Source organism: Nerophis ophidion, linkage group LG27 (assembly GCF_033978795.1).
Source record: "Nerophis ophidion isolate RoL-2023_Sa linkage group LG27, RoL_Noph_v1.0, whole genome shotgun sequence".
Classification (NCBI taxonomy): domain Eukaryota; kingdom Metazoa; phylum Chordata; class Actinopteri; order Syngnathiformes; family Syngnathidae; genus Nerophis; species Nerophis ophidion.
In genome coordinates, this window is record NC_084637.1 from 24,512,210 (window position 1) to 24,540,100 (window position 27,891).

At 44.2% G+C, this 27,891-nt stretch overlaps 1 protein-coding gene across 3 annotated transcripts; it reads left to right on the top strand.

Moving 5' to 3' along the window:
• Nucleotides 1–1,222: 1,222 nt before the first annotated feature.
• On the top strand, nucleotides 1,223–27,854 carry slc35a2 (solute carrier family 35 member 2). Of its 3 annotated transcripts, XM_061889713.1 has the most exons (7): nucleotides 1,224–1,491; nucleotides 6,344–6,428; nucleotides 6,731–6,913; nucleotides 10,566–10,717; nucleotides 25,539–25,661; nucleotides 25,748–26,295; nucleotides 27,462–27,854. In XM_061889713.1, the coding sequence occupies exons 3-7, from the start codon at nucleotides 6,784–6,786 to the stop codon at nucleotides 27,487–27,489; spliced, it is 981 nt and encodes a 326-aa protein (XP_061745697.1). In that variant the 5' UTR covers nucleotides 1,224–1,491; nucleotides 6,344–6,428; nucleotides 6,731–6,783; the 3' UTR covers nucleotides 27,490–27,854. The 3 variants fall into 3 exon arrangements, with proteins under 3 accessions (XP_061745698.1, XP_061745697.1, XP_061745696.1); XM_061889712.1 differs by lacking the exon at nucleotides 6,344–6,428; XM_061889714.1 differs by lacking the exons at nucleotides 6,344–6,428; nucleotides 6,731–6,913 and having other exon boundaries at nucleotides 1,223–1,491.
• Nucleotides 27,855–27,891: the final 37 nt, after the last annotated feature.

The following is a 27,891-nucleotide window of genomic DNA, read 5'->3' on the forward strand; positions in this document are numbered from 1 at the left end:
GAAAGATCGCGAGAGTTGGCAAGTATGTCGCTAGGGCGGGAAAGCCATTTGTAGAGGGTGAATTTGTGGAAAAATGCTTGTTTGACTATTTTAAGAAATCTTTTCTTGCGGCCCAGCCTCACCCAGTGTCTGCATCCAGTGGCCCCCTGGTAAATTAAGTTTGAGACCCCTGTCCTAGACCATCGCCTGAAACCCGGAAGTTCACAAGATCGCAACCCACCTGTACTTCCGGTTTCACTGTCGATAAAAAACAACATAATTTTGGTTTGTTTTTCCATTTCTAACATGTGCGTAGATATTTCTGCAGATGTCAGTTTTTGTTGAGTCGTGTCCAAAATTATTTATATGTCGGGCTTCAAAGACATTTTAGCCAATCACACAGGAGCTGTAAAATGCCTGCTTTTACTTTGGAAAAATAAAATATTCCGGTGTCAAAATGTGAAAAAAAAACATCTGTTTTAATCTATTTTTCCATTTCTATTTACCAGGATTCAAAATGTTAGTAATATGAAATAAAAAACAAAAACCATATTATTCTTGCTCTTCGACACCAAAACATTTTTTTTTTTAATTCAAATAAAGCAATCGGGCGGAAGGCGTCGTACACCCTGGACAAGTCACCCCTTCATCGCAAGACCAACACAGATAGACAGACAACATTCACACTCACATTCACACAGGAGGGCCAATTTATTGTTGCCAATCAACCTGTCCGGGAATCTTAATTCAAGCTGAAAGGCTCTTCAGTTCATTCGAATCGAGGGCTCTTTGAAGGGAGCCGGATCTTGAGGAGCCCTTCCTATCAAAGGGCTGTTAAAAAGAATGGCACTTATTTATCATAGGTCATTTTTTAACGGTTGTTTTTTTTCTATCAATGAAGCAATCATAGCATCAGTTATACGATAAAATGCGGCTCCAAAATATTTAATTTACACAAATATTAAAGTATTGGTGGGAATCAATAATTACGTTTTAAAACGTATACATTTTTCTGTTTTTATATATGTATATTATTTGTTTTAATTAAAACAAACGCAAAATTTACATGTACATAAAAAAACGGGTCCCAAACGAACCGCTCACATTTGGGAATCGTTTCTTATTGTTTACTTACTGAGTCGTTCAAAGGACTCGATTCTTTCGCGAAAGTCACATCTCTAGCACGGCAGCAGAGAGCGAGAGAGAGAGAGAGAGAGAGAGAGAGAGAGAGAGAGAGAGAGAGAGAGAGAGAGAGAGAGAGAGAGAGAGAGAGAGAGAGAGAGAGAGTCTCCCTGTGGAACATCGCCGCTGCTGGTCGGACATTCTTCCCACCGCGGCCTGGCTAAGACACGTCCGCCGTGGGTACAACACTCGCCAGTTTTAGCCCGAAGTCGGACGCGGGGTGTCGGCCCTGCGCTTGGCCTCGCGCCGCGTGCTAGCAAGAAGTTAGCATGGCGGAGAACCACAAGCTGGTGGCCGAGGATAAGTCCACCAAGCCGGGCCTCGCCGAAGGTAAGACGCCGAGACTGGAACCCTTGTTAGCATCACTTTCACGTAATAGTTCAAACCGAATGTGTATGTTTCCTACTGACTGCTCAGCGTAAGCCATGTTTGTGGCAACTTTTCATTTCGGACATGGTCGAGTGGACGCAAGCAGCTAATAATGCTAGTTAGGTGAGCAGGTGCTGACGTGGCCAGGTAGTGTTTGCCCAGCTCCACTCCATTGAAAGCCTGCTTGTGTCTAGTTGCGACCACGCCTCCTGACGTTATGAACCCCCCCCCTGCGGCCAGGTAGTGTTTGCCCAGCTCCACTCTGATGAACGCCTGCTTGTGTCTAGCCGTGGCCACGCCTCCCGAGGGAATGTTTCTTCACCAGTGCACATGAACCTGCTGTTAAAGGCCTACTGGAATGAGATTTTCTTATTTAAACGGGGATAGCAGGTCCATTCCATTTGTCATACCATTGTGATCAAAATGATTCAACCCCCACACAATTTTGGTGTTTTAGCAAGTTGGACATTTATTCCGTATTTTGTTTATAGTCATATCAAATGAAGATGCATTAAATAGATAAATGCAACTTGAATCACATTATATTTTGTAACATACCAAACAGTGTCATTTCTTTTAACATCTCATTGACAAAATTATTCAACTCCTTGAAGATCATAACTCTTAAGAACAGAATTTGAATAAGGTTTTTTTCAATCAGGTGTTGAAAACACCTGTAGATGTGATTAGAACCATAGCGAGCAACAATTAAACTGATTGAAAAAGACTGTGACGCTCAGCTTCTTGTAGATCAGGGGCGCTCACACTTTTTCTGCAGGCGAGCTACTTTTCAATTGACCAAGTCAAGGAGATCTACCTCATTCCTATTTATAATTTATATTTATTTATTTATGAAAGAGACATTTTTGTTAACAAGTTAATGGTGTTTAATGATAATACAAGCATGTTTAACACACATAGATTACTTTCTTTCATGAAGACAAGAATATAAGTTGGTGTATTTGATTCTGATGACTTGCATTCATTGGAATTAGACAGTGGTGCTGATAACGTCCGCATTTTCAAATGGAGGGAAAAAAAAGTCCTCCTTTCTGTCCAATACCACATGAAAGTGGTTGGATTTGGCATCTCATTTGTCCAACTTGCATACTCCTTTTTAAACACTTTATGAGAGTAGCATATGTGTGTGGCTCTTTAATGTCTGGCAGCAGGTGAGTGACGTCTGTGAGTGTGCGGGTGGGCAAGCAAGTGAGAAAGCGGTCGCTGATGGCGGGGGAGAAATACATTGGCATCAAACTCCGTAGCTTGCTAGCTTGTGCACGCTAGCTTTCTGAGACTCTTATTTTGTTAGCACAGGCAGGATGAAACAGGTCTTTTATGGTGAAGACAGGAACTGTGCTGTCGGTCTTTAGAGTTTTGACAGTAGGTACGGAGTCTAGAGTCCGCCCTGTTAGTGATTTTTTTCTTAAATATGAGCTCGCAGCAGCCAGCGTCATCTCACAAGATCCTCGGGTGCCGAGAATGTCAAACAACTGACGAAAGTGAAGTCTTGGTATGATTGATGATTGCTCATTTTTATGTCTATTTTTTAATGTCTGGCTTGAGATCGACTGACACACCCTCCGAGATCGACCAGTCAATCGCGATCAACGTAATGGGCACCCCTGTTGTAGATGTTCAATGGTGTATTTGCAACATGGTGAAGTCCAGGGAGTGGTCAAAGAAGTCAAGAGAGGAGTTGATTTCTCTTCATAAGAAAGGATGTGGATATAAGAAAATAGCAAAGACATTACACATTCCAAGAGACAAAGTTGGGAGCATAATTCGCAAGTTTAAAGATAAAGGCACAGTGGAAACACTACCTGGGCGTGGTAGAAAGAGGATGCTGTCCGGTAATTTAAGCGTACAGTGGTGAAACCCCCCCCGGGTAACAGCTGAGGAACTACAACAGGACATTGCAGAAGGGGGAACGCAGGTTTCGTCCCAGACAATAAGGCGCGCACTACGAGATGAAGGCCTCCATGCCAGAACTCCCAGGCGCACCCCACTTCTGACTACCCGGCACAAGAAAAATAGACTCCAGTATGCCAAAAACCATCTGGACAAACCCCAAAGGTTTTGGGAAACTGTTCTATGGAGTGATGAGACAAAACTGGAACTCTTTGGGCCTATGAATCAACGTTATGTCTGGAGGAGAAAAAATTAAGCTTACAAAGAGAAGAACACCTTCCCTACTGTTAAGCATGGTGGGGGGTCAATCATGCTCTGGGGCTGTTTCTCTGCCTCAGGTACCGGGAATCTCCAGCGCGTTCAAGGCATTATGAATTCTATTTCCGAGCAGGATATATTTGTTGCAAATGTCGTGAAGTCAGTGACGAAGCTGAGGCTTGGGAGACGTTGGACCTTCCAACAGGACAACGATCCTATGCATACCTCCAAATCAACATCAGAGTGGTTGCAGAAGAAGGGCTGGAAGACTCTGGAGTGGCCTTCACAGTCGCCAGACCTAAATCCTATAGAAAACCAGTGGTGGGACTTGAAGAAGGCAGTTGCAGCACGCAAGCCCAAGAATATGAATGAACTGGAGGCCTTTGCCCAAGAGGAATGGGCTAAAATACCTGTAGATGTTTGCAAGAAGCTTGTGTCCGGTTATGTATCACCTTTGAAGGATGTCATTACTGCCAAAGTGTGTTCTACTAAGTACTAAAGATGCATGTAACTAGGGGGTTGGATCATTTTGTCAATGAGATATTAAGAAAAATGTCCTTTTTTTGGTATTTAGTAAAATACAGTGTTACAATTAAAGTTGCATTTGTCTATTTGACACATCTTTATTTGATATGACTATAAAAAAAATACGGAATAAATGTCCAACTTGCTAAAACACCAAAATTGTGGGGGGGTTGAATCATTTTGATCACAACTGTACTTGATCATTTCGCGATATTGCCATATTTTTGCTGAAAGGATTTAGTAGAGAACATCGACGATATAGTTTGCAACTTTTGGTCGCTCTTAAAAAAGCCCTGCCTTTCCCGGAAGTAGTGCGCGTGACGTCACAGATTGTCGGACTCCTCACATCCACCCATTGATTACAATCATGGACGCCAGCAGCGCGAGCGATTCTGACCGAGAAAGCGTCAATTTCCCCATTAATTGGAGCGAGGATGAAAGATTCGTGTTTGAGGATATTGATAGCAACAGACTAGAAAGAAAAAAAAGCGACAGCTCCGGGCGACGGCAGTGTGAGCGTTTCAGATGTATTTAGACACATTCACTTGGATAATTCTGGAAGATCCCTTATCTGCTTATTGTTTTAATAGTGAGATTTTAAAAATTGTAAATTAAAGATTGTAAAGACATACCTCGAGGTTGGATGGCTGCGTTGAACACACTGTGTCTCAGAGAGAAGCCGAGGAGCCAAGCTCACAGTTGCTGGAGAATGACGAATAATCCACAGATGTCTTCGGTAAGATATATATCACAATTTCCCCATCCAAAAACATGCTGGTTGACGTAGAGAAAACATGTTCGCTTGACCGCTCTGCTTTCACAACAAACAAAGAAACGCCGGCTGGGTCTCGGTGCTAAAGACAGCAGGAATCCACCGCTTTCCACCAACAGCATTGTTCTTTATAGTCTCCATTAATAATTGAACAAATTGCAAAAGATTCAGCAACACAGATGTCCAAAATACTGTGTAATTATGCGGTTAAAGAAAACGACTTTTAGTTGTGTGTGTGCGCAGCGCTAATATTTCCTCACAGTCCGTGACGTCACGCGTATACGTCATCATTTTGCGACGTTTTCAACAAGAAACTCCCGGGAAATTTAAAATTGCAATTTAGTAAACTAAAAAGGCCGTATTGGCATGTGTTGCAATGTTAATATTTAATCATTGATATATAAACTATCAGACTGCGTGGTAGGTAGTAGTGGGTTTCAGTAGGCCATCTCTCTGTAATTTTTGCATATTTCCAGTATGACTAATTTAATTATATGGTAAGAGTGCAGAAAAGGCCTACTGAAACCCACTACTACCGACCACGCAGTCTGATAGTTTATATATCAATGAAGAAATCTTAACATTGCAAAACATGCCAATACGGCCGGTTTAGTTTACTAAATTGCAATTTAGTAAATTTCCCGCGGAGTTTCTTGTTAAAAACGTCGCGGAATGATGACGCGTGCGCGTGATGTCACGGACTGTCAAGGAATATTAGCGCAGCACTATTTGCGGCTCAAAGTCGTCTCTTTTCATCGCGCAATTAAACAGTATTCTGGACATCTGTGTTGCTGAATCTTTTGCAATTTGTTCAATTAATAATGGAGAGGTCAAAGTAGAAAGATGGAGGTGGGAAGCTTTAGCCTTTAGCCACACAAACACACGGTGATTCCTTGTTTAAAATTCCTGGTGGATAAGCTTTACTATGGATCAGAGCGGTCAAGCGAACATGGATCCCGACCACTTGTCAACCGGCAGGTTTCGGTGAAAAAATTGTGGTTAAAAAGTCGCCTCTTACCAGAGATCTGTGGAGTTTGCGCCGTCCTTGTATCTGTCGTCGACTTCCCTCAATCACTGGCCTCAAGACACCCGTGGACACACCCCTCCGACTATCAGGTACTATTTAATCTCACTAAAACACTAGCAACACAATAGAAAGATAAGGGATTTCCCAGAATTATCCTAGTAAATGTGTCTAAAAACATCTGAATCCAATGCAATCACCTTTTTTTTTTTTTACTTTATTTATTTATTTTTTCTAGTCCTTCGCTATCAATATCATCATCCACAAATCTTTCATCCTCGCTCAAATTAATGGGGAACTTGTCGTTTTCTTGGTCCGAATAGCTCTTGCTGCTGGAGGCTCCCATTAAAAACAATGTGAGGACGTGAGGAGCCCTCACCCTTGTGACGTCATCATCTGCGACTTCCGGTAAAGACAAGGCTTTTTTATCAGCACCAAAAGTTGCAAACTTTATCGTAGATGTTCTCTACCAAATCATTTCAGCAAAAATATGGCAATATCGCGAAATGATCAAGTATGACATATACAATGGACCTGCTATCCCCGTTTAAATAAGAAAATCTCATTTCAGTAGGTCCATTCTATGTGTCATACGTGATCATTTCGCGATATTGCCATATATTTCATCATTGATGTATAAACTATCAGACTGCGTGTTCGGTAGTAGTGGGTTTCAGTACGCCTTTAAGATAAGCCCTGCTGTGTGTCAGTCAACAACAGGTGGAAGTACATCAGCCTGGCCCTGCTGGTGGTCCAGAACTCCATGCTCATACTCAGCATCCGTTATGTGCGCACGATGCCGGGCGAGCGCTTCTTTGCCACGTCGGCTGTGGTTATGGCGGAGGTCCTCAAGGTGCTGGCGTGTCTCCTCATCATCCTTCTGCAGGGGAGGCGTAAGTAGCAGCGTGTCCTCTCTTGTCCTTACCATGAATTGATTTACGTGGACCCCGACACGTTGAAAAACTTCTTCGGGTGTTACCATTTAGTGGTCAGTTGTACGGAATATGTACTGTACTGTGCAAAACAATAACAGCGCAATACTTCTTCATGACACGGTCACTACTGCCTAGTTTTTGTTATATTTTTTATTTTACCGTTATATTTGTACTCTCATTGTTGCTTTTAATTTTTATTCTTATTGTAATCTTTTCTATTTTGTTTCAATTTATACCCACATTATTTACTTTTTAAATTCGATTCTGTACACTGCTGCTGGAATTTAAATTTTCCTAAGGGAACTCTCCTGAAGGAATCATTAAAGATTTATCTATCTATCTATCTATCTATCCATCTATCTATCTATCTATCTATCTATCTATCTATCTATCTATCTATCTATCTATCTATCCATCCATCCATCCATCCATCCATCCATCCATCCATCTATCCATCTATCCATCTATCCATCTATCCATCTATCCATCTATCCATCTATCTATCTATCTATCTATCTATCTATCCATCTATCTATCTATCTATCTATCTATCTATCTATCTATCTATCTATCCATCTATCAATCAATCAGGGCTGGGCGATATATCGCGGGTTTGCTCTGCGATATAGAAAATGACTATCGTGATATTCGAGTATACGTTCTCACGCAGTTGCTTTTAGCTGCTGGCATTACACTACAGGCTCTTCCCACTCCTTCTTGTGTCTCCTCACAAAAAGCAAGCGCACAAACTTACACACGACACGTCATACGTCACATACGTGTAAGCCCTCGCGGAGCAGAGAGGTAGCAGACTGGGTAACGTTAGCTGTGATGCTAGCAAAGCTGTGCGAGTGGTAATACGAGAGAAAGAAGGTGCAAATGAAGGAAACATTTATTCCCAAGGAAAACGGCAGGGGGTCCATCGTCTGGTGGTGGTTCGGCTTCAAGCGGGAATATGTCGAAGAGACAACTTTAATTTATGAAGTGTGGGGCACAAGCGTTGATACCAAAAGTAGCATTACTGCTAATATGTATATTCATTTGAAAAGACACCTGCTAATAACTTTAATAAATACAGTTTTGGTCAATTGACTTAGTTCTGATTTCCTTCTCTGCATGAAAGTTTAAAATGAGAATATATTCATGCGGTATGAAGAAGACTGTTTTAATGTAGACTCATAGAATCATCATACTGCTGTGATTATATGTATCAAGTGTTAATTCAAGGCTAAGGCAAAATATCGAGATGTATATTGTATATCGCGATGTGGCCTAAAAATATAGATATTGAAAAAAGGCCATATCGCCCATCCATCTATCTATCTATCTATCTATCTATCTATCTATCTATCTATCTATCTATCTATCTATCTATCTATCTATCTATCTATCTATCTATCTATCTATTTATCTATCCATCTATCTGCCAGCAAAGATCCTCGTAACACACTTTACGATTGCCGTATTTTTCGGAACATAAGGCGCAGTGACTGGGTCGTACTAAATTTTTTCCTACATTTAAAACACTTCCTTGTGGTCTACATCAGTAGCCCCCGATCTATTTTGCACCACAGACCGACCGGTTTAATGTAGGCATTAATTCCCGTGCAAGCAGTGGTTATTACCCTGAATGACTCATGTTGTCCTCAAATTAAGTTAGAGGCGTTCACGGGCCAGATTCCTTTGGGCAGCAGGGTGGAAGAGGGATTAGTGCGTCTGCCTCACAAGACAAAGGTCCTGGGTTCGATCTTGCGCTCGGGATCTTTCTGTGTGGAGTTTGCATGTTCTCCCCGTGATTGCGTGGGTTCCCTGCAGGTTCTCTGGCTACCTCCGACCTCCAAATACATGCCCCTGGGGATAGGTTGATTGGCAACACTAAATTGGCCCGAGTGTGTGAATGTGAGTGTGAATGTTGTCTGTCTCGCTGTGTTGGCCCTGTGATGAAGTGGCGACTTGTCCAGGGTGTACGCCGCCTTCCGCCCCGAATGCAGCTGAGATAGGCGCCAGCAACCCCGAACAGGACAAGCGGTAGAAAATAGCTGGATGGATTATTTCCAGGAACCGGCTTTCCACTTGTGCCAGATAAATACAGCAAAAATAAGTGCATGAAAAATACAACTCACTATATTGCTGAATTAGTTTGGAGCCCTGGGCTTGTTTCTTTGCAAAGAGATCCCCAGCAGATTACATCAACCTGCTGGGTACTGCAGATGGAAATCAGCCTTTGCCTACGATCCGTCACATTTATATCTGATATGTTCATTTAAATGGGCAGCACGGTGGTACAAGGGTTAGTGCATGTGCCTCACAATACGAAGGTCCTGGGTAGTCCTGAGCAACGTTCCCTCGAAGGTACGCGCCTGTGCAATTGCACACAGCTCACGCGTCCTCTGCGCACGGCAAATCTTGGCCGCGCACAAAATCGAATAAAAAGATAACCGCTTAACAGTGTGCACGTCTGCCGTCGCTCACATGTGCGCCACTGAATGCTCAAGGAGTTTTGGCGTTTGCTCACACACATGAAAATTTGAAGGGAAAATTGGACCTGAGTTCAATCCCTGGCTCGGGATCTTTCTGCGTGATTCTGCATGTACCTGGGGATTGGTTGATTAGCAACAGTAAATGGGCCCTAGTGTGTGAATGTTGTCTGTCTATCAAGCTTATTGGTGTGGCTAGTGGGACAGATGAAAGTTAAGTCGGACAAATTGCAGTCGTTAATCAATTATTTAATGTTTCTCTGCGGCCTGGTAGCCAACCACTGGTCTACATGACATGTAACGGTGGTTCCATCCATTTCTTTGGTCAAAATGTTGCATGGATTTTTTTATAGACCATCAGTTTAAAATAAGCATACATCAATGAAGTATGAAGAAGAATGTTTTAGTTTAGACACATAGAATCATCATACTGCTGTGATTATATGGATCAAGTGTTCATTCAAGGCTAAGGCAAAATATTGCGATATACATCGTGTATTGTGACATGGCCTAAAAATATCTAGATATTAATAAAAGGCCATATCGCCCGGCCCTAGCGAACACGCGCAAATTTTCGGGGGTTATGCAGATCCCAAATACACATTAGCAGGTACCAATAGGTAAGAAAAGTTGGTTTTGCATAATATTGCAAAACAAAACACCATTCATGTCTCCAAATAGGTTCCCTTTTGGGGTCCTTGTACACACACCATAATAATAGCAGTGTGTTGAAGCCCAGCACGTCTGACTCTGCTAGCCGCAAGGCTCCGACACTTTAACGTAGCTTACCCAAGACGTACGAAAACATTTTCATAGATTTTCGAGCATCAAGTGTAATGTTCTATGTTCTCAATGAAACACTTGTTGCTTGCCGACGGTGCTTGTTAGCGTCATTTATCTCTCGCATGTGACCGCCATCTACGGGCCACTTTTATCATTACGCCATATACCAAATAGTTTCTGGGTCGGTAAGCACAGTTAGATTTAATACGTACATTAAGCTCAATGGGTTATAAGGTGCATTGTTGATTTTTGAGAAAATTAAAATATTTTGAGTCCGAAAAATACAATAATTTAAATACATAACGTGTGTGTGTGTGTGTGTGTGTGTGTGTGTGTGTGTTTCCCATCAGTCGATGTGAAAAAGACGGCGGCGCTCCTGGTGGACGCCATCTTTTTCCAGTACAGGGACACGTTGAAGTTGGCAGTTCCATCCCTCATCTACACGCTACAGAACAACTTGCAGTACGTCGCCATCTCCAACCTGCCTGCCGCCACCTTCCAGGTCAGAGTCGCAGTGTTGCGTCACGTTCTACGCATGTTGTTGTGCAGCGACATTGATGTTGTTGTGAACGTAACCTGCTTACGGTATGTGTAACCAGGTTATACACGTGTGTAACTAATAGGGCTGCGCTTAAAAAGATTCACGTCCCGAGGTCGGGTCGTGGGGGCAGCAGCCAAAGCAGGGAAGCCCAGACTTTCCTCTCCCAAGACACTTTGTCCAGCTCTTCCCGGGGGATCCCGAGGCGTTCCCACGCCAGCCGGGAGACATAGTCTTCCCAACGCGTCCTGGGTTTTCCCCGTGGCCTCCTACCTGTTGGACGTGCCCTAAACACCTCCCTAGGGAGGCGTTCGGGTGGCATCCTGACCAGATGCCCGAACCACCTCTTCTGGCTCCTCTCGATGTGGAGGAGCAGCGGCTTTACTTTCAGCTCCTCCCGGATGGCAGAGCTTCTCACCCTATCTCTAAGGGAGAGCCCCGCCACCCGGCGAAGGAAGCTCCTTTCGGTCATAACCCAAAGCTCATGACCATAAGTGAGGATGGGAACGTTGATTGACCGGTAAATTGAGAGCTTTGCCTTTCGGCTTCGTTCATTCTTTACCACAATGGATCGATACAGCGTCCGCATTACTGAAGACGCCTCAACAATCCGTCTGTCGATCTCACGATCCACTCTTCCCTCACTTGTGAACAAGACTCCTAGATACTTGAACTCCTCCACTTGGGGCAGGGTCTCCTCGCCAACCCGGAAATTGGCACTCCACCCTTTTCCGGGCGAGAACCATTGACTCGGACTTGGAGGTGCTGATTCTCATCCCAGTTGCTTCACACACTGCTGCGAACCGATCCAGTGAGAGCTGAAGATCCTGGTCAGATGAAGCCATCAGGACCACATCATCTGAAAAAGCAAAGACCTAATCCTGCAGCCACCAAACCGGATCCCCTCAACACCTTGACTGCGCCTAGAAATTGTCCATAAAATGTATGAACAGAATCGGTGACAAAGGGCAGCCTTGGCGGAGTCCAACCCTCACCGGAAACGTGTCCGACTTACTGCCAGCAATGCGGCCCAAGCTATGACACTGATCGTACAGGGAGCGGACCGCCACTATCAGACGGTCCGATACCCCATACTCTCTGAGCACTTCCCACAGGACTTCCCGAGGGACACGGTTGAATGCCTTCTCCAAGTCCACAACGCACATGTAGACTGGTTGGGCAAACTCCCATGCACCCTCAAGAACCCTTTCGAGAGTATACAGCTGGTCCACAGTTCCACGACCAGGACGAAAACTACACTGTTCCTCATGAATCACAGGTTCGACTATCCGGCGTAGCCTTCTGTCCAGTACACCTGAGTAAACCTTACCGGAAAGGCTGAGGAGTGTGATCCCACGATAGTTGGAACACACTCTCCGGTTCCCCTTCTTAAAGAGAGAAACCACCACCCCGGTCCAGAGGTATTGCCCCCGATGTACATTTCAGTTTCATTGGTGTGCAGAAACAAAAAGGAAATGCAAGCTTGCTAGCAGATGTTTGCCAGCAAGGCCAGCGATCCCATAAGGGACAAGTGGTAGAAAATGGATGGATGGATGGGATCATATCAGAGCCATCAAATCAGAAATGCCAAAGTAATGTGTAAATAATGTAAATAACTACATGAACCATCTGTGGCTGTGAAGTGAACACTAGTAAGGTTGGTACGGCGTGGTGCAGTGGGAGACTGGCCTTGCCTAACCCGAGGGTCCCTGGTTCAATCCCCACCTAGTACCAACCTCGTCATGTCCGTTGTGTCCTTGAGCAAGACACTTCACCCTTGCTCCTGATGGGTGCTGGTTAGCGCCTTGCATGGTAGCTCCCACCATCAGTGTGTGAATGGGTAAATGTGGAAGTAGTGTCAAAGCGCTTTGAGTACCTTGAAGGTAGAAAAGCGGTATACAAGTACAACCCATTTACCATTTACCATTTTAAATACTGTATAAAGTAAGCTAACCCACGTGTTTCCTGTGGATGTGAACACAAGTTGTAAATACTGTATAGAGTAGGCTAACCCAATAACGTAGTGACTGTAACAGACATAGAGATTAATTTGGATGAATGGGCTAACTATTTATGTTAACTCTGATCATTTTTAAATTCTTTAAACACTAAAACATCTTTAAATTGTGCTTTTATTGCTAATTTTTTTTCCAATGCTGAAAAAACAGGAGCTTCGGGGGGTACATGTACTTCAAATCACATGCCTGGGATGATGATGTGAGGATGGTGAGGTTGAGGATGATGATGGTAGTGAGGTTGAGGATAATGATGATGAGGATGTGAGGATGATCAATCAGTCAATCACGGTTTACTTATATAGCCCTAAATCACAATTGTCTCAAAGGGCTGCACAAGCCACAACGACATCTATGGCTCAGATCCCACAGCAGGGCAAGAAAAAACTCAAGCCAATGGGCAACAATGAGATACCTTGGAGGGGACCGCGGATGTGCAGCGCAGGGACGCCCCCATCTGATGCTCAGATGAGTGGTCCACCCCAGGTGCCAACTTTGAACAGCTACCGCTTCATCTGTGGTCACTTAAACTGTGCCCCCACCTCTCAAGAAAGGAGCAAAAAAGAGACGGCAGATCAACTGATCTAAAAGGGAGGTGTATTTAAAGGCTAGAGTATACAAAGGAGTTTTAAGGTGGTATTTAAATGTTTCTACTGAGGTAGCATCCTTAACTGTTACCGGGAGGGCATTCCAGAGTACTGAAGCCCGAATAGAAAACGCTCTACAGAACGCAGACTATTTTTTTTGTCTCTTTGAATCACTAATAAGCCAGAGTTCTTTGAACGCAGGTTTCTTGCCTGGACATATGGTACAATACAATCGGCAAGATAGGATGGAGCTAGACCGTGTAGTATTTTATACCTAAGTAGTAAAACCTTAAAGTCACATCATAAGTGCACAGGAAGCCAGGGCAGGTGAGCCAGTACAGGCGTAATGTGATCAAACTTTCTTGTTCTTGTCAAAAGTCTAGCAGCCACATTTTGTACTAGCTGTAATCTTTTAATGCTAGACATAGGGTGACCCGAAAATAATACGTTGCAGTAATCGAGACGAGAGGTAACGAATGCATTTATAACGATCTCAGCGACACTAGTGGACAAAATGGAACGAATTTTAGCGATGTTACAAGGATGAAAGAAGGATGTTTTAGTAACACTCTTAATGTGTGACTCAAACGAAAGAGTTGGGTCGAAGATTAATACCCAGATTCTTTACATAGTCGCCTTGTGTAATTGTTTGGTTGTCAAATGTTAAGGTGGTATTATTTAATAGGTGTCGGTGTCAAGCAGGACCGATAATCAGCATTTCCATTTCCAAACTTTAGGTTGCAAAAAGTTAGCGGACATCCATTGTTTGATTTAATTAAGATGTGTTTCCAGGTGACCACAATCCGGCGTGTTGGTCAGCTTTAGGGGCATCTACAGTTGGGTGTCATCAGCATAACAGTGAAAGCTAACACTGTATTTGCGTATGATGTCACCAAGCGGCAGCATGTAGATGCTGTAGAGTGCAAGGCCAAGAACCGAACCCTGGGGAACTTCGCACTTCACCTTAACATACTCAGAGGTCACATTGTTATGGGAAACGCACTGCATCCTGTCAGTAAGATAGGAGTTAAACCAAGACAAAGCTAAGTCTGACATACCAATTTGTGTTTTGATACGCTCTAATAAAATATTATGATCGACCGTATCGAAAGCAGTGCCAAGATGAAGAAGCAGCAACATAGATGACGCATCAGCATCCATCGTTAGCAATACATCATTTGTCGTTTTTGCGAGGGCTGTCTCCATAAAGTGATTTGCCCTGAAACCGGATTTAAAGGGTTCACAGAGATTGTTAGACGCTAAGTTTTCATTTAGCAACAATTTTTTCGAGGATTTTCCAAATAAAGGGAAGGTGTTTACCATGAGGTCAGGATCGAGGTTAGGTCTTTTGAGCAGAGGATGAATGACCGCTTTTTTGAATGCAAGTGATACGTTCATAATATTTAGCACTGATTGTCCTAATATTACAAACAGTTCCTTGATGAATTAACCAGGAAGTGGGTCAAGTAAACATTTTTGTTTTGTCACATTTACACGCCGCAGGAGTTCCTGTTATTTCATCAAAAAGAGGGAGACTATTTTGGAGGGCAATATCCGTATATGCATTATTATCTGTGTTATAGAACCCAGTTGTAGCTGGGATGCGTTGTCTTTAATCTCCTTTCTAATGAGTTAAATTTTCTTATTAAATAAATTCATAGTCATTGCTGAGTGGGTGGAGCTACTGGGAGGGGTCCCTTGTTGGGTTAGCGATGCTACTGAACTGAACACATTTTTAGGATAGTTTGAGATTTGAGTAATAATTGGCTTTAGCTAAGGTAAGCTTGTGTTTATAAATTATTAAACTATCACTCCATGCTTAATGGAAAACCTTAAATTTAGTCGCACACCATATGCGTTCCAGCTTTTTACATGATAGTTTAAGAGCTCTAGTTTCTTCTGTTAACCATGGGGTATGCCTTTTAGGGGCCTTTTTTAGCTTTAGTTGTACTATACTATTAATGATGTCGCGCAGGGCGTCGTTAAAGTTGTTAGTGAGGTTATCGACAGAGCCCATATAATTTGGGAGTGGCGCCATTAACAAAGGCAGTCAGCCAGCAAGAGTCATCGTTGTGACAGTATTAATGTTGCGGCTGCTAAAGCAGTGATCATTGTTAGCTTGTTGACAATGAGTCAGAACTTCGAATATTATAAGGTAATGATGGGACATTTCTTTAGTTTACGAGAGTATCATAACTTTGTAGGGGGTGACACCCCGAACAAGGACTAGACCTATCGGGCGGTATAGCTCGGGTGGTAGAGTGGCCATGCTAGCAACTTGAGGGTTGAAGGTTCGATTCCCGCTTCAGCCATCATAGTCACTGCCGTTGTGTCCTTGGGCAAGACATTTTACCCACCTGCTCCCAGTGCCACCCACACTGGTTTAGATGTAACTTAAATATTGGGTTTCACTATGTAAAGTGCTTTGAGTCACTTGAGAAAAGCGCTATATAAATGTAATTCACTTCACTTCACTTCACTACTATGGTTGAGATGCGTGGAGGGTCTGATGGGGTATCCATATTGATATTAAATTCCCCCATTATAATTGTCAGTGTGCGTCACTAGATCAGCGACAAACTATTGAGAATTCACTGATAAAGTCCCAACAGGGCCTTGGGGGCGGTGGATAACAGACAGGAAGAGAGGCAGCGGTGCGACAGACCTCATAGTAAGCACCTCAAATAATTTATATTTATTACTTAGGTTAGGGGTAAGGTTAGGATTTTCATTATATATTAGTGCAACTCCCCCCCACCTTTTTTAAAGGAACGGGCAATATGCACATTTGTATAGTTGAGGAGATGCCTCGTTAAGCTGGAAAAAAATAGTCTGGTTTGAGCCAGGTTTCACTGAGACCAATGACATTAAGATTGTTGTCTCTGATGACTCCATTTACTAATAACGTTTTGGGAGACAAAGATCTTATGTTTAAAAAGGCCATATTATAGATAGTGGGCTGTTTCGAGGAATTTTTGTTAATGTTATCCGTAGTAGTGATATTAATAACGTTACGTTTATTTTGCGTAGTACGCTTTAAATAATTCCGACCATATCTAGGAATTGATATGACGGGAATTTTCAGATTGTTTGCTTGGTGCTGTGATAAACTGAACACGTCATAATTTGCCACCTCAGTAGAATGTATGTCCACCTCGGGCACAGTCCCTGCAGAAAAAACCTTATGTGAGTTGTGTATTATTCCAGGAGAAATGCTATGTGTGCAGGGATTTTCTAGCCGGGCGGTGTCCTCACCCGGACTAACAGACACTGTAATTACCTGTGATTGGGCTTGCTCTAGTGTAGTTAGTAGGGGTGTAACAGTATGTGTGTTTGAATAGAATAGAATAGAATAGAATAGAATAGAAAGTACTTTATTGATCCCTGGGGGAAATTCAGCACCACAGTTCGCTTACAATAGAGTATTGAACCTTTTCGGTACAGGGGTTTCGGTTTGGTACGGGGGTGTACCGAACGAGTTTCTAAGTTAAAGTCTTAACAAGCTGCTTTGCTTCTTCTGCCTCTGTCTCAGCACCCGGCATTGTCCCACCCACACAACCATCTGATTGGTTACATATATAGCAGTAACAGCCAATCAACAGTGCGTATTCAGAGCGGTAACAACCAATCAGCAGTGCGTATTCAGAGCGCATATAGTAAATGCTTCAGCGTCGAGCAGATAGGTGTTTAGCAGGTGAGCTTAAGGCAGCGTACTCTCCCCAAATGATAATAAACACCTCCCAGTCAACTACTACTAACATCACTATGAGCCCGTTGACCTTCTAGAAACTTAAACTGCAGCTCAGCTCGCTCGCAGTTCTGGCTTGAGGGGAAGGCTAATTTGCTTTTAGCATAACGTTAGCTCATTTTGCGGTGTGTGTGAGTGTGTTTGTGTGTGTTTTACGGACAGAAAAGCTTTGAATGGCAGGGTCCCTGCTATCACATGTTGATAAAAATATAACATTTACATATTAAAAATCAACTACAGGCTTCCCAAATGCCGTGATGAATTAAGCATGATGAGTTGACTTGAAACTGTTTAAGGTTGCACTTTTTATATATAGAAGAAAAGTTATGTCATTTTATTTAATCTGAGCAACAATTTAAGGCAGTTTAATGTTGATTAACGTGGGCAGAATTATTGTACTGTTTCCATTGTTAAAAGGATAAAGCCCGATCCATTTTCTACCGCTTATTCCCTTTCGGGGTCGCGGGGGGCGCTGGCGCCTATCTCAGCTACAATCGGGCGGAAGGCGGGGTACACCCTGGACAAGTCGCCACCTCATCGCAGGGCCAACACAGATAGACAGACAACATTCACACTCACATTCACACACTAGGGCCAATTTAGTGTGTGAATTTGGTAAATAAATAACCAAAACATTTATATTTTGTTGTTTTCTTACTGTACCGAAAATGAACCGAACTGTGACCTCTAAACCGAGGTTCGTACCGAACCGAAATTTTTGTGTACCGTTAAACCTTTAGTAGTTAGTCAAGTGTGACTCAAACAAAAATCTATGTTCCTAGACAGGATGATGGCGCCTTCCTGGTTAGGGTGAAGGCCGTCCCTCATCAGCAATCCCGGTTTAACCCAGAAAGAGGGCCAATTATCAATAAACATTAGTCCCTGTTGTCTACAAAAAATAGATAGATAGATAGATAGATAGATAGATAGATAGATGGATAGATAGTACTTTATTGATTCCTTCAGGAGAGTTCCTTCAGGAAAATTAAAATTCCAGCAGCAGTGTAAAGTTTTGAGATCAATTTAAAAAAAGTAAAAAGTAAATAATGGGGGTTTAAATGGAAACAAAATAGAGAAATATTACAATAAGAATAAAAAATAAAAAGCAACAATGGGAATACAATTATAACAGTAAAATAAGAATATAACAAGACAAAGTAGGCAGTAGACCATGTTATGAAAACGTATTGCACTGTTATTGTTTTGCATCCCCTGTCATCCTAGTACTGCCCCCCCCCCACCCCAGAGAGGAGTTGTACAGTCTAATGGAGTGTGGGACAAAGGAGTTGTTGAGTCTATTAGTCCTGCACTTGGGATGAAGCAGTCCAGCACTGAACAGGCTCCTCTGGCTACTGATAACGCTATGCAGAGGGTGACTAGCATCATCCAGGATGCTCATTAGTTTGTCCAAATAGCCAGCCACTTGTTAAGCAAGACTTATCTGTTATACCTCTAATCATTGCTTCACGCAGACAGGGGGCCAGAGACAAGTACTCAATGCCTGGACGTCTTTCTAGCGAGATTACAAGTCATGGCTATGTTTCTGTTTGTAATCTCTGACTGTCTCATTCTAGTGTCATTGGAGCCGACGTGTACAACTATATTTGCATAGCTAGTGGTGCCATTAGCCCAGTGTTTTTAAACCTTTTTTGAGCCAAGGCACATTTTTTGCGTTGAAAAAATCCGGGGGCATAACCACCAGCAAAAATCAGCAACTCGGTTGACAGTTAAAAGTCATTGTCGCAATTGTTGGATATGATTGTAGCTGAGATAGGCACCAGCGCCCCCCGTGACCCCAAAGGGAATAAGTGGTAGAAAGTGGATGGATGGACCTTAAAGCATAACCAAACATGCATCAATATAGCTTTTGTCAAAGTAGGTGTACTGTCACATCATGCTATGACTTATTTAGAGTTTTTTGCTGTTTTCCTGTGTGTAGTGTTTTAGCGCTCCTATTTTGGTGGCTTTTTTCATTTTTTTGGTATTTTCCTGTAGCAGCTTCATGTCTTCCTTTGAGCAATATTTCCCGCATCTACTTTGTTTTAGCAATCAAGAATATTTCAGTTGTTTTTATCCGTCTTTGTGGGGACATTGTTGATTGTCATGTCATGTTCGGATTTACATTGTGGACGCCGTCTTAGTTTCACAGTAAGTTTTTGCTGCCGTCCAGCATTCTGTTTTTGTTTACTTTGCAGCCAGTTCAGTTTCAGTTTCGTTCTGCATAGCCTTCCCAAGATGCAAAGCCTTTTCTTAAGGGCACTCACCTTTTGTTAATTTTCGGTTTAAGCAAAAGACACCTTTTTACCTGCATTTACAAAGCAATTAGCTGCCGCCTGCCACCTACTGATATGGAAAAGTATTACACGGCTTTAGACAGCACCAACCATCAAAAACAACAACACATAATTTGGAGACTATAATTACTGGTTTGCAAAACATTTTTTATCACAAATATGTGAAGTTAGATAATCTCCAGCGGCACACCGGACTGTAAGTTACGGCACACTGGTTGAAAAACACTGCATTAGCCTGTCGTACGTGTTTACTAGGCATGTTGCGAGTTAGCTTCCTAAGATTAGCTTCAATGTCAGGTGCTCTGGCCCCGGGAATACACTTAATTGTGGCTGGTTTGCTAACCTGCATGTTTCGGGTGATGGAGTCCCCTATGACTAAGGTGTGGTGCCCGGTAGACCGGGGTGTAGGACTAGCTAAAGGGCTAAATTTATTATGCGTCTCCACCGGTTCACCGTTGCTTATAGGCCGCTTAGGGCTGCTATAAGCTGGGCTAGTTAGCTCGCTACAGCTAACGCTAGCAGATGTGTCCGCAACGTCTAAAGTTATGAGATTACTTTGCTCTAACTGGCGGACACGGCCCTCTAGCAGAGCAGAGCCATGCTCGCGTTGTTTCTTTCACCAAATCAAGTTCTTGCTGTCTTCAGGGAAGTGGTTGCACCTTGTGGAAGCAGATTCCTTCAGGTCGACGCCGCCTTCTCCGCGCTAAGCTTTGTTGGCTTAGCAGCTAGATAGCGACAAAAAAACAGAAAATATAGGCTAAGAGGAGCAGCAGTGTGTGGCTTGTATACTTCTTTATTATGGTGATGGTGGTAAAGATGAGGATGATGGTGGTGAGGATTGTGAGGATGATTATGAGGATGATGGTGGTGATGATGAAAATGAGGATGATGTAGGGTTGGGTGGTATATTGAATATACTCGATATATCGTGGGTTTGCGATATAGAAAATGACTATCGTGATATTCCGCCTCAGGAAGGGGAAGCAGTGCACTATCAAACCGTGTATGGTGCGGATGGTGTTCTGCTGACCTCGACTGCGGATGTTGTGGATAGGTGGAAGGAATACTTCGAAGACCTCCTCAATCCCACCAACACGTCTTCCTATGAGGAAGCAGTGCCTGGGGAATCTGTGGTGGACTCTCCTATTTCTGGGGCTGAGGTCGCTGAGGTAGTTAAAAAGCTCCTCGGTGGCAAGGCCCCAGGGGTGGACGAGATCCGCCCGGAGTTCCTTAAGGCTCTGGATGCTGTGGGGCTGTCTTGGTTGACAAGACTTTGCAGCATCGCGTGGACATCGGGGGCGGTACCTCTGGATTGGCAGACCGGGGTGGTGGTTCCTCTCTTTAAGAAGGGGGACCGGAGGGTGTGTTCCAACTATCGTGGGATCACACTCCTCAGCCTTCCCGGTAAGGTTTATTCAGGTGTACTGGAGAGGAGGCTACGTCGGATAGTCGAACCTCGGATTCAGGAGTAACAGTGTGGTTTTCGTCCTGGTCGTGGAACTGTGGACCAGCTCTATACTCTCGGCAGGGTTCTTGAGGGTGCATGGGAGTTTGCCCAACCAGTCTACATGTGCTTTGTGGACTTGGAGAAGGCATTCGACCGTGTCCCTCGGGAAGTCCTGTGGGGAGTGCTCAGAGAGTATGGGGTATCGGACTGTCTTATTGTGGCGGTCCGCTCCCTGTACGATCAGTGCCAGAGCTTGGTTCGCATTGCCGGCAGTAAGTCGAACACATTTCCAGTGAGGGTTGGACTCCGCCAAGGCTGTCCTTTGTCACCGATTCTGTTCATAACTTTTATGGACAGAATTTCTAGGCGCAGTCAAGGCGTTGAGGGGTTCCGGTTTGGTAACCGCAAGATTAGGTCTCTGCTTTTTGCAGATGATGTGGTCCTGATGGCTTCATCTGACCGGGATCTTCAGCTCTCGCTGGATCGGTTCGCAGCCGAGTGTGAAGCGACCGGAATGAGAATCAGCACCTCCAAGTCCGAGTCCATGGTTCTCGCCCGGAAAAGGGTGGAGTGCCATCTCCGGGTTTGGGAGGAGACCCTGCCCCAAGTGGAGGAGTTCAAGTACCTAGGAGTCTTGTTCACGAGTGAGGGAAGAGTGGATCGTGAGATCGACAGGCGGATCGGTGCGGCGTCTTCAGTAATGCGGACGTTGTACCGATCCGTTGTGGTGAAGAAGGAGCTGAGCCGGAAGGCAAAGCTCTCAATTTACCGGTCGATCTACATTCCCATCCTCACCTATGGTCATGAGCTTTGGGTCATGACCGAAAGGATAAGATCACGGGTACAAGCGGCCGAAATGAGTTTCCTCCGCCGTGTGGCGGGTCTCTCCCTTAGAGATAGGGTGAGAAGCTCTGCCATCCGGGAGGAACTCAAAGTAAAGCCGCTGCTCCTCCACATCGAGAGGAGCCAGATGAGGTGGTTCGGGCATCTGGTCAGGATGCCACCCGAACGCCTCCCTAGGGAGGTGTTTAGGGCACGTCCAACCGGTAGGAGGCCACGGGGAAGACCCAGGACACGTTGGGAAGACTATGTCTCCCGGCTGGCCTGGGAACGCCTCGGGATCCCCCGGGAAGAGCTAGACGAAGTGGCTGGGGAGAGGGAAGTCTGGGTTTCCCTGCTTAGGCTGTTGCCCCCGCGACCCGACCTCGGATAAGCGGAAGATGATGGATGGATGGATGGATGGATGGATATTTGAGTTCTCACGCAGTTGTTTTTAGCTGCAGGCATTACACTGCAGGCTCTTTTCACTCTTTCTTGTCTCTCCTTCTCACAGAGACATACAGTTATGTTCAAAATTATTCAACCCCCACACAATTTTGGTGTTTTAGCAAGTTGGACATTTATTCCGTATTTTGTTCATAGTCATATCAAATAATGATGCATTAAATAGACAAATGCAACTTGAATTACAACATTATATTTTGTAACATACCAAACAGTGTCATTTCTCTTAATATCTCATTGACAAAATTATTCAACTCCTTGAAGATCATAACTCTTAAGAACAGAATTTGAATAAGGTCTTTTCAGTCAGGTGTTGAAAACACCTGTAGATGTGATTAGAACCATAACGAGCAACAATTAAACTGATTGAAAAAGACTGTGACGCTCAGCTTCTTGTCGATGGGCAATGGTGTATTTGCAACATGGTGAAGTCCAGGGAGTGGTCAAAGAAGTCAAGAGAGGAGGTTATTTCTCTTCATAAGAAAGGATATGGATATAAGAAAATAGCAAAGACATTACACATTCCAAGAGACACAGTTGGGAGCATAATTCGCAAGTTTAAAGCTAAAGGCACAGTGGAAACACTACCTGGGCGTTGTTGAAAGAGGATGCTGTGTGCAACTGCTGTCCGGTATTTTAAGCGTACAGTGGTGAAAAACCCCCGGGTAACAGCTGAGGAACTACAACAGGACATTGCAGAGGGGGGAACGCAGGTTTCGTCCCAGACAATAAGGCGCGCACTACGAGATGAAGGCCTTCATGCCAGAACTCCCAGGCGCACCCCACTTCTGACTACCAGGCACAAGAAATATAGACTCCAGTTTGTCCACAAAAATCATCTGGACAAACCCCAAAAGTTTTGGGAAACTGTTCTATGGAGTGATGAGACAAAACTGGAACTCTTTGGGCCTATGAATCAACGTTATGTCTGGAGGAGAAAAAATGAAGCTTACAAAGAGAAGAACACCTTGCCTACTGTTAAGCATGGTGGCGGGTCAATCATGCTCTGGGGCTGTTTCTCTACCTCAGGTACCGGGAATCTCCAGCGCGTTCAAGGCATTATGAATTTTATTTCCTAGCAGGATATTTTAGCTGCAAATGTCATGAAGTCAGTGACAAAGCTGAGGCTTGGGAGACGTTGGACCTTCCAACAGGACAACGATCCCAAGCATACCTCCAAATCAACATCAGAGTGGTTGCAGAAAAGGGCTGGAAGACTCTGGAGTGGCCTTCACAGTTGCCAGACCTAAATCCTATAGAAAACCTGTGGTGGGACTTGAAGAAGGCAGTTGTAGCACGCAAGCCCAAGAATATGAATGAACTGGAGGCCTTTGCCCAAGAGGAATGGGCTAAAATACCTGTAGATGGTTGCAAGAAGCTTGTGTCCGGTTATGTATCACCTTTGAAGGATGTCATTACTGCCATTTCTACTAAGTACTAAAGATGCATGTAACTAGGGGGTTGAATCATTTTGTCAATGAGACATTAAGAAAAATGTCCTTTTTTGGTATTTTGTAAAATACAGTGTTACAATTGAAGTTGCATTCGTCTATTTAACACATCTTTATTTGATATGACTATAAACAAAATACGGAATAAATGTCCAACTTGCTAAAACACCAAAATTGTGTGGGGGTTGAATAATTTTGATCACAACTGTAAAACAAGCGCACCTTTTTACATACGTAACATACTGTCGCGCGTACAACATCATACGCCCTCGCTGAGCAGAGAGGTAGCGGCATGGTAACATTAGCTGTGATGCTAGCGGAGAGGTGCGAGCGGTAATACGAGAGACAGAAGGTGCGAATCTGGTAACAAATGAAGGAAGAATTCATTCCCAAGAAAAACGGCACTGGGGCCATTGTATGGCGATGGTTTGGCTTCAAGCGGCAAGATGTCGAACAAGTTTGCGGCAAAAGCGTTGTTACAAAAAGTAGTGCCTACTACTAATTTGTAGCATCATTTGAAAAGTCACCTGCTAAAGAATGAAGAGTGCTTGAAACTCCACATGTCAACGCCTCTGTTCGGGGCCACACCCACAAAATGCCGTATGACAAAAATAGTCAACAACAGTAGGAGATAACGTCCACAGGAACCTACCACATAGTGAAGGACATACACTATTTAATTTCTTATTATGCAGCTCATATTTATTTGACAGTTATTGAAATATCTTGTGACATCATGCACAAAAGTGCACTTTATTTGTTTTAAACTATTGTAGTGGCGTTCTGTACAAACTGTGCACTTTAATTTAGTGTTGTGTTGATATGTCATCATAGTGACATCATGCCTAAAAGTGCACAAATAGCTTTTTTTTAAAAAAATGTCTCTGACAATCTTGCACTTTCTGTTTTGAAAACGACATGAATGTTTGTGCCACTGCTTAATCACTGTTTAATAAATACAGTTTTGGTAAATTGACTTAGTTGGGATTATTCTCTCTGCATGAAAGTTTAAAATGAGCATATATTAATGCAGTATGAAGAGTGTTTTGATGTAGACACATATCATCATACTGCTGTGATTATATGCATCAAGTGTTCATTCAAGGCTAAGGCAAAATATCGAGATATACAGTATATTGTGTATCGTGACATGGCTTTAAAATATCGAGATATTAATAAAAGGCCATGTCGCCCAGCCTTATGACGATGGTGATAATGAGGATGATAATGGTGAGGATGGTGAGGTCTAGAATGATGGTGAGCTTGAGGATGATAGTGAGGATGAGGAGTGGTTGTGATGAGGATAGTGAGACTGAGGATAATGATGGTGAGGTTGAGGATGATAATGATAATGAGGGTGGTGAGGATGAGGATGTTGGTGGTGAGCATGCTGATAATGAGGATGATGGTTGTGAGAATGATGGTGAGGTTGAAGATGTGAATAGTGAGGATGGTGATGGTGAGGCTGTGGATGTGAGGTTGAGGAGTGTGATGGTGAGGATGATGATGATTATGAGGAGGATGATGGTGAGGTTGAGGATGATGATGATAATGAGGGTGGTGAGGATGAGGATGGTGATGATGACGATGATGGTGGTGATAATGAGGATGATGGTTGTGAGAATGATGGTGAGGTCAAGGATGGGAATAGTGAGGATGGTGATGGTGAGGCTGTGGATGTGAGGTTGAGGAGTGTGATGGTGATGATGATGATGATGATTATGAGGAGGATGATGGTGAGGTTGAGGATGATGTTGGTGTGGTTCAGGAGGATGGTGGTGATGAGGATGTGAGGTTGAGAATGAGTATGATGATGGTGATCATAAGGATGATAATGGTGAGGCTGAGGATGACGATGTGAGGTTGGCGATGGTGGTGGTGAGGATGAGGAAGATTATAATGATGATAATGAGTATGATGATGGTGGTAATGATGATGATGATGATGATATTTTCTCAGGTGACGTACCAGTTGAAGATCCTGACTACGGCGCTGTTCAGCGTGTTGATGTTGAGGAAGAGTCTGACCAGAGTCCAGTGGTTGGCTCTGCTGCTGCTCTTTGTGGGCGTCGCCATTGTGCAGGTAGGCCACGCCTCCACCTTGGTACAGGCCGCCCGGTCTTGCCCTAGCACCTTGGCATCATTGCATCTCCACTGACCTGCCGGCAGGTGCAGCAGGACGGAAATAGGGAGGCGGCGGACGCCGACCAGAACTACACCATCGGCCTGATCGCCGTGGTCATCAGCTGTCTGTCGTCGGGGTTCGCCGGCGTCTACTTTGAGAGGATCCTGAAGGGAAGCGCCCCGTCCGTCTGGGTCCGTAACGTACAGCTGGGCATCTTCGGCATGTCGCTGGGCATGCTGGGACTGTGGTGGAACGACGGCGCCGCCGTGAGCCGGCGGGGCTTCCTGTCGGGCTACACGCCGATGGTGTGGGGCGTCATCCTCAACCAGGCGTTCGGCGGCCTCCTGGTGGCCGTGGTGGTCAAGTACGCCGACAACATCCTCAAAGGCTTCGCCACGTCCCTCTCCATCATCATCTCCACCGTCCTGTCCATCTACCTCTTCGCCTTCAACGTGGACCTAATGTTCGCCGCCGGGGCGGGGCTGGTCATCAGCGCCGTTTACATGTACAGCCTGCCCAAAGCTTCGCCACGCCCCAGCCTGTCATCCGCCGCCACGCAGGAGTGCGCCGATATGGAGGCCTTTCCGACAAAGTCAGTGCTGGTCAAGTGACCCTTGGCCACTCCCCCCCCCTCTTTTGCGCTCTCTCTCTATATCGCTCTCTCCCTCGCTCACTTCCTGCCTGCTTTCAAGAGGTCAAAGGTTATAAGATATTTTCACAGCATGCCTCCTGACTTGACCTCTGCCCCTTTTACCTGACTGACTCCTCCCCTTCCTGTGTTGGCCCCTCCTCTCAGCTAACACACTAACTGGTTTAAGCACACCAAGGGGGGGGGGGGCAGAGGTCCCAAAGCTCCTCCCACCGCCTCGCTGCCTTACACTTGTATTGATCACTGATTGATTGACCAATCACACGCTGACAAGAATGAATATGAACCGTGTGCGTGCGCGCTCCCGCCGGGGACACCGACGAATTATTGGGATGGATGCCTTGTCGTCTGTGAAGAAACCATACGATCGCGTCCCCGTTTAGGTTTACTTGGACGCCGTAACGACCGCCAGCCTCATCGCCACCATTTTGAACAGCTCGGATTTAATCTGCACTTTTTTTTTTTTTTTTTTTAATTCCATTTCTTTCCTGCCCAGTCTGGCTTGGAATGGCTCCTGTGTTCCTGCTGCTCTCAGGACACCCATGTGACCTCTTCCTCCTAAAGTGTCCAATCAGGAGACATCATGTAAAAAAAAAAAGAAAAAATATTTTATTATGATTGTGGGTGAAGACCAGCTGGTGTCTGAATGCATCATATTTAATATAATAATTATTTATCATAATTGTGTGATGTATGTACATAAGTGATTTATAATAGTGAAGCACATCAACATTTATACTTGATTATCATCTGCTCTACTGGGAAGCTGCAGCACCCCCTGCTGGTCAAGGAAATCCTGCAGACAGTCGGACGGGATTTGGGAATGTCTTTTTTTTGTTTTGGGGAGGCTGTGGTGGGAATTTGCACTTCATTTGTAAAGAAGGAATTTGTATTTTTATATCTATAAAACCGGAAGTGGATTCAAAGGTGTCCCTTATTGTGTCTTTAAGGCTGGGGAGAGGGCGGAGCTTGAGACCTGCCATCAAATACTTAACATTTCTGGTCATTTAACGGTCGACTTTTATATTCGCTGTTTAAAGTAATGCACTAACAACACATCATGATGACGTCACACCACTGTAACCTTCCTCTTCCTCTCCGTCGTTCAGGTGTGCCAGGAAGCAGAAAGGATCTTGAGAGGAAGAGCACTCTCTGACGCCCCCTGCTGGTGCGGCACAATAACAAGTGACGGCTCAACGGATAGGAGGAGCTAATTTCCCACGTTTTATGTAAAACTTTTAATGCAAAACTCAGGTTTTTTTTTTTTATATATCCACGAGTTATGTTGGGACGAAATACAGTACTTGGCAAATAAAGCCCGTTCCAATCAAGGAGGAAAAGTAAGAACAGTTGTTAATGTCCGTTAATGCCGCCGTAGTCACTATTTCCGGGATTATCCGTTTAAGGTCGCTACTAGGCACACATTTGGTCAACACACACACACTTTAACATTTGTTTTAGATTGTCAAAATCAAATAAAAAAACATGAATGTACCCAGTGACGCACTTGCCGTTTAAACTTCATTGAAAGGAGCTCCA

What these genes read in the sequence shown, in the direction of transcription:
- slc35a2 (XM_061889712.1), top strand. Translation starts at nt 1,431, where the DNA reads ATGGCGGAGAACCACAAGCTGGTGGCCGAGGATAAGTCCACCAAGCCG. An exon ending in CAAGCCGGGCCTCGCCGAAG is followed by an intron (nt 1,492 to 6,730) that starts GTAAGACGCCGA and finishes GCTGTGTGTCAG; the next exon opens with TCAACAACAGGTGGAAGTAC. An exon ending in TGGGCGTCGCCATTGTGCAG is followed by an intron (nt 25,662 to 25,747) that starts GTAGGCCACGCC and finishes ACCTGCCGGCAG; the next exon opens with GTGCAGCAGGACGGAAATAG.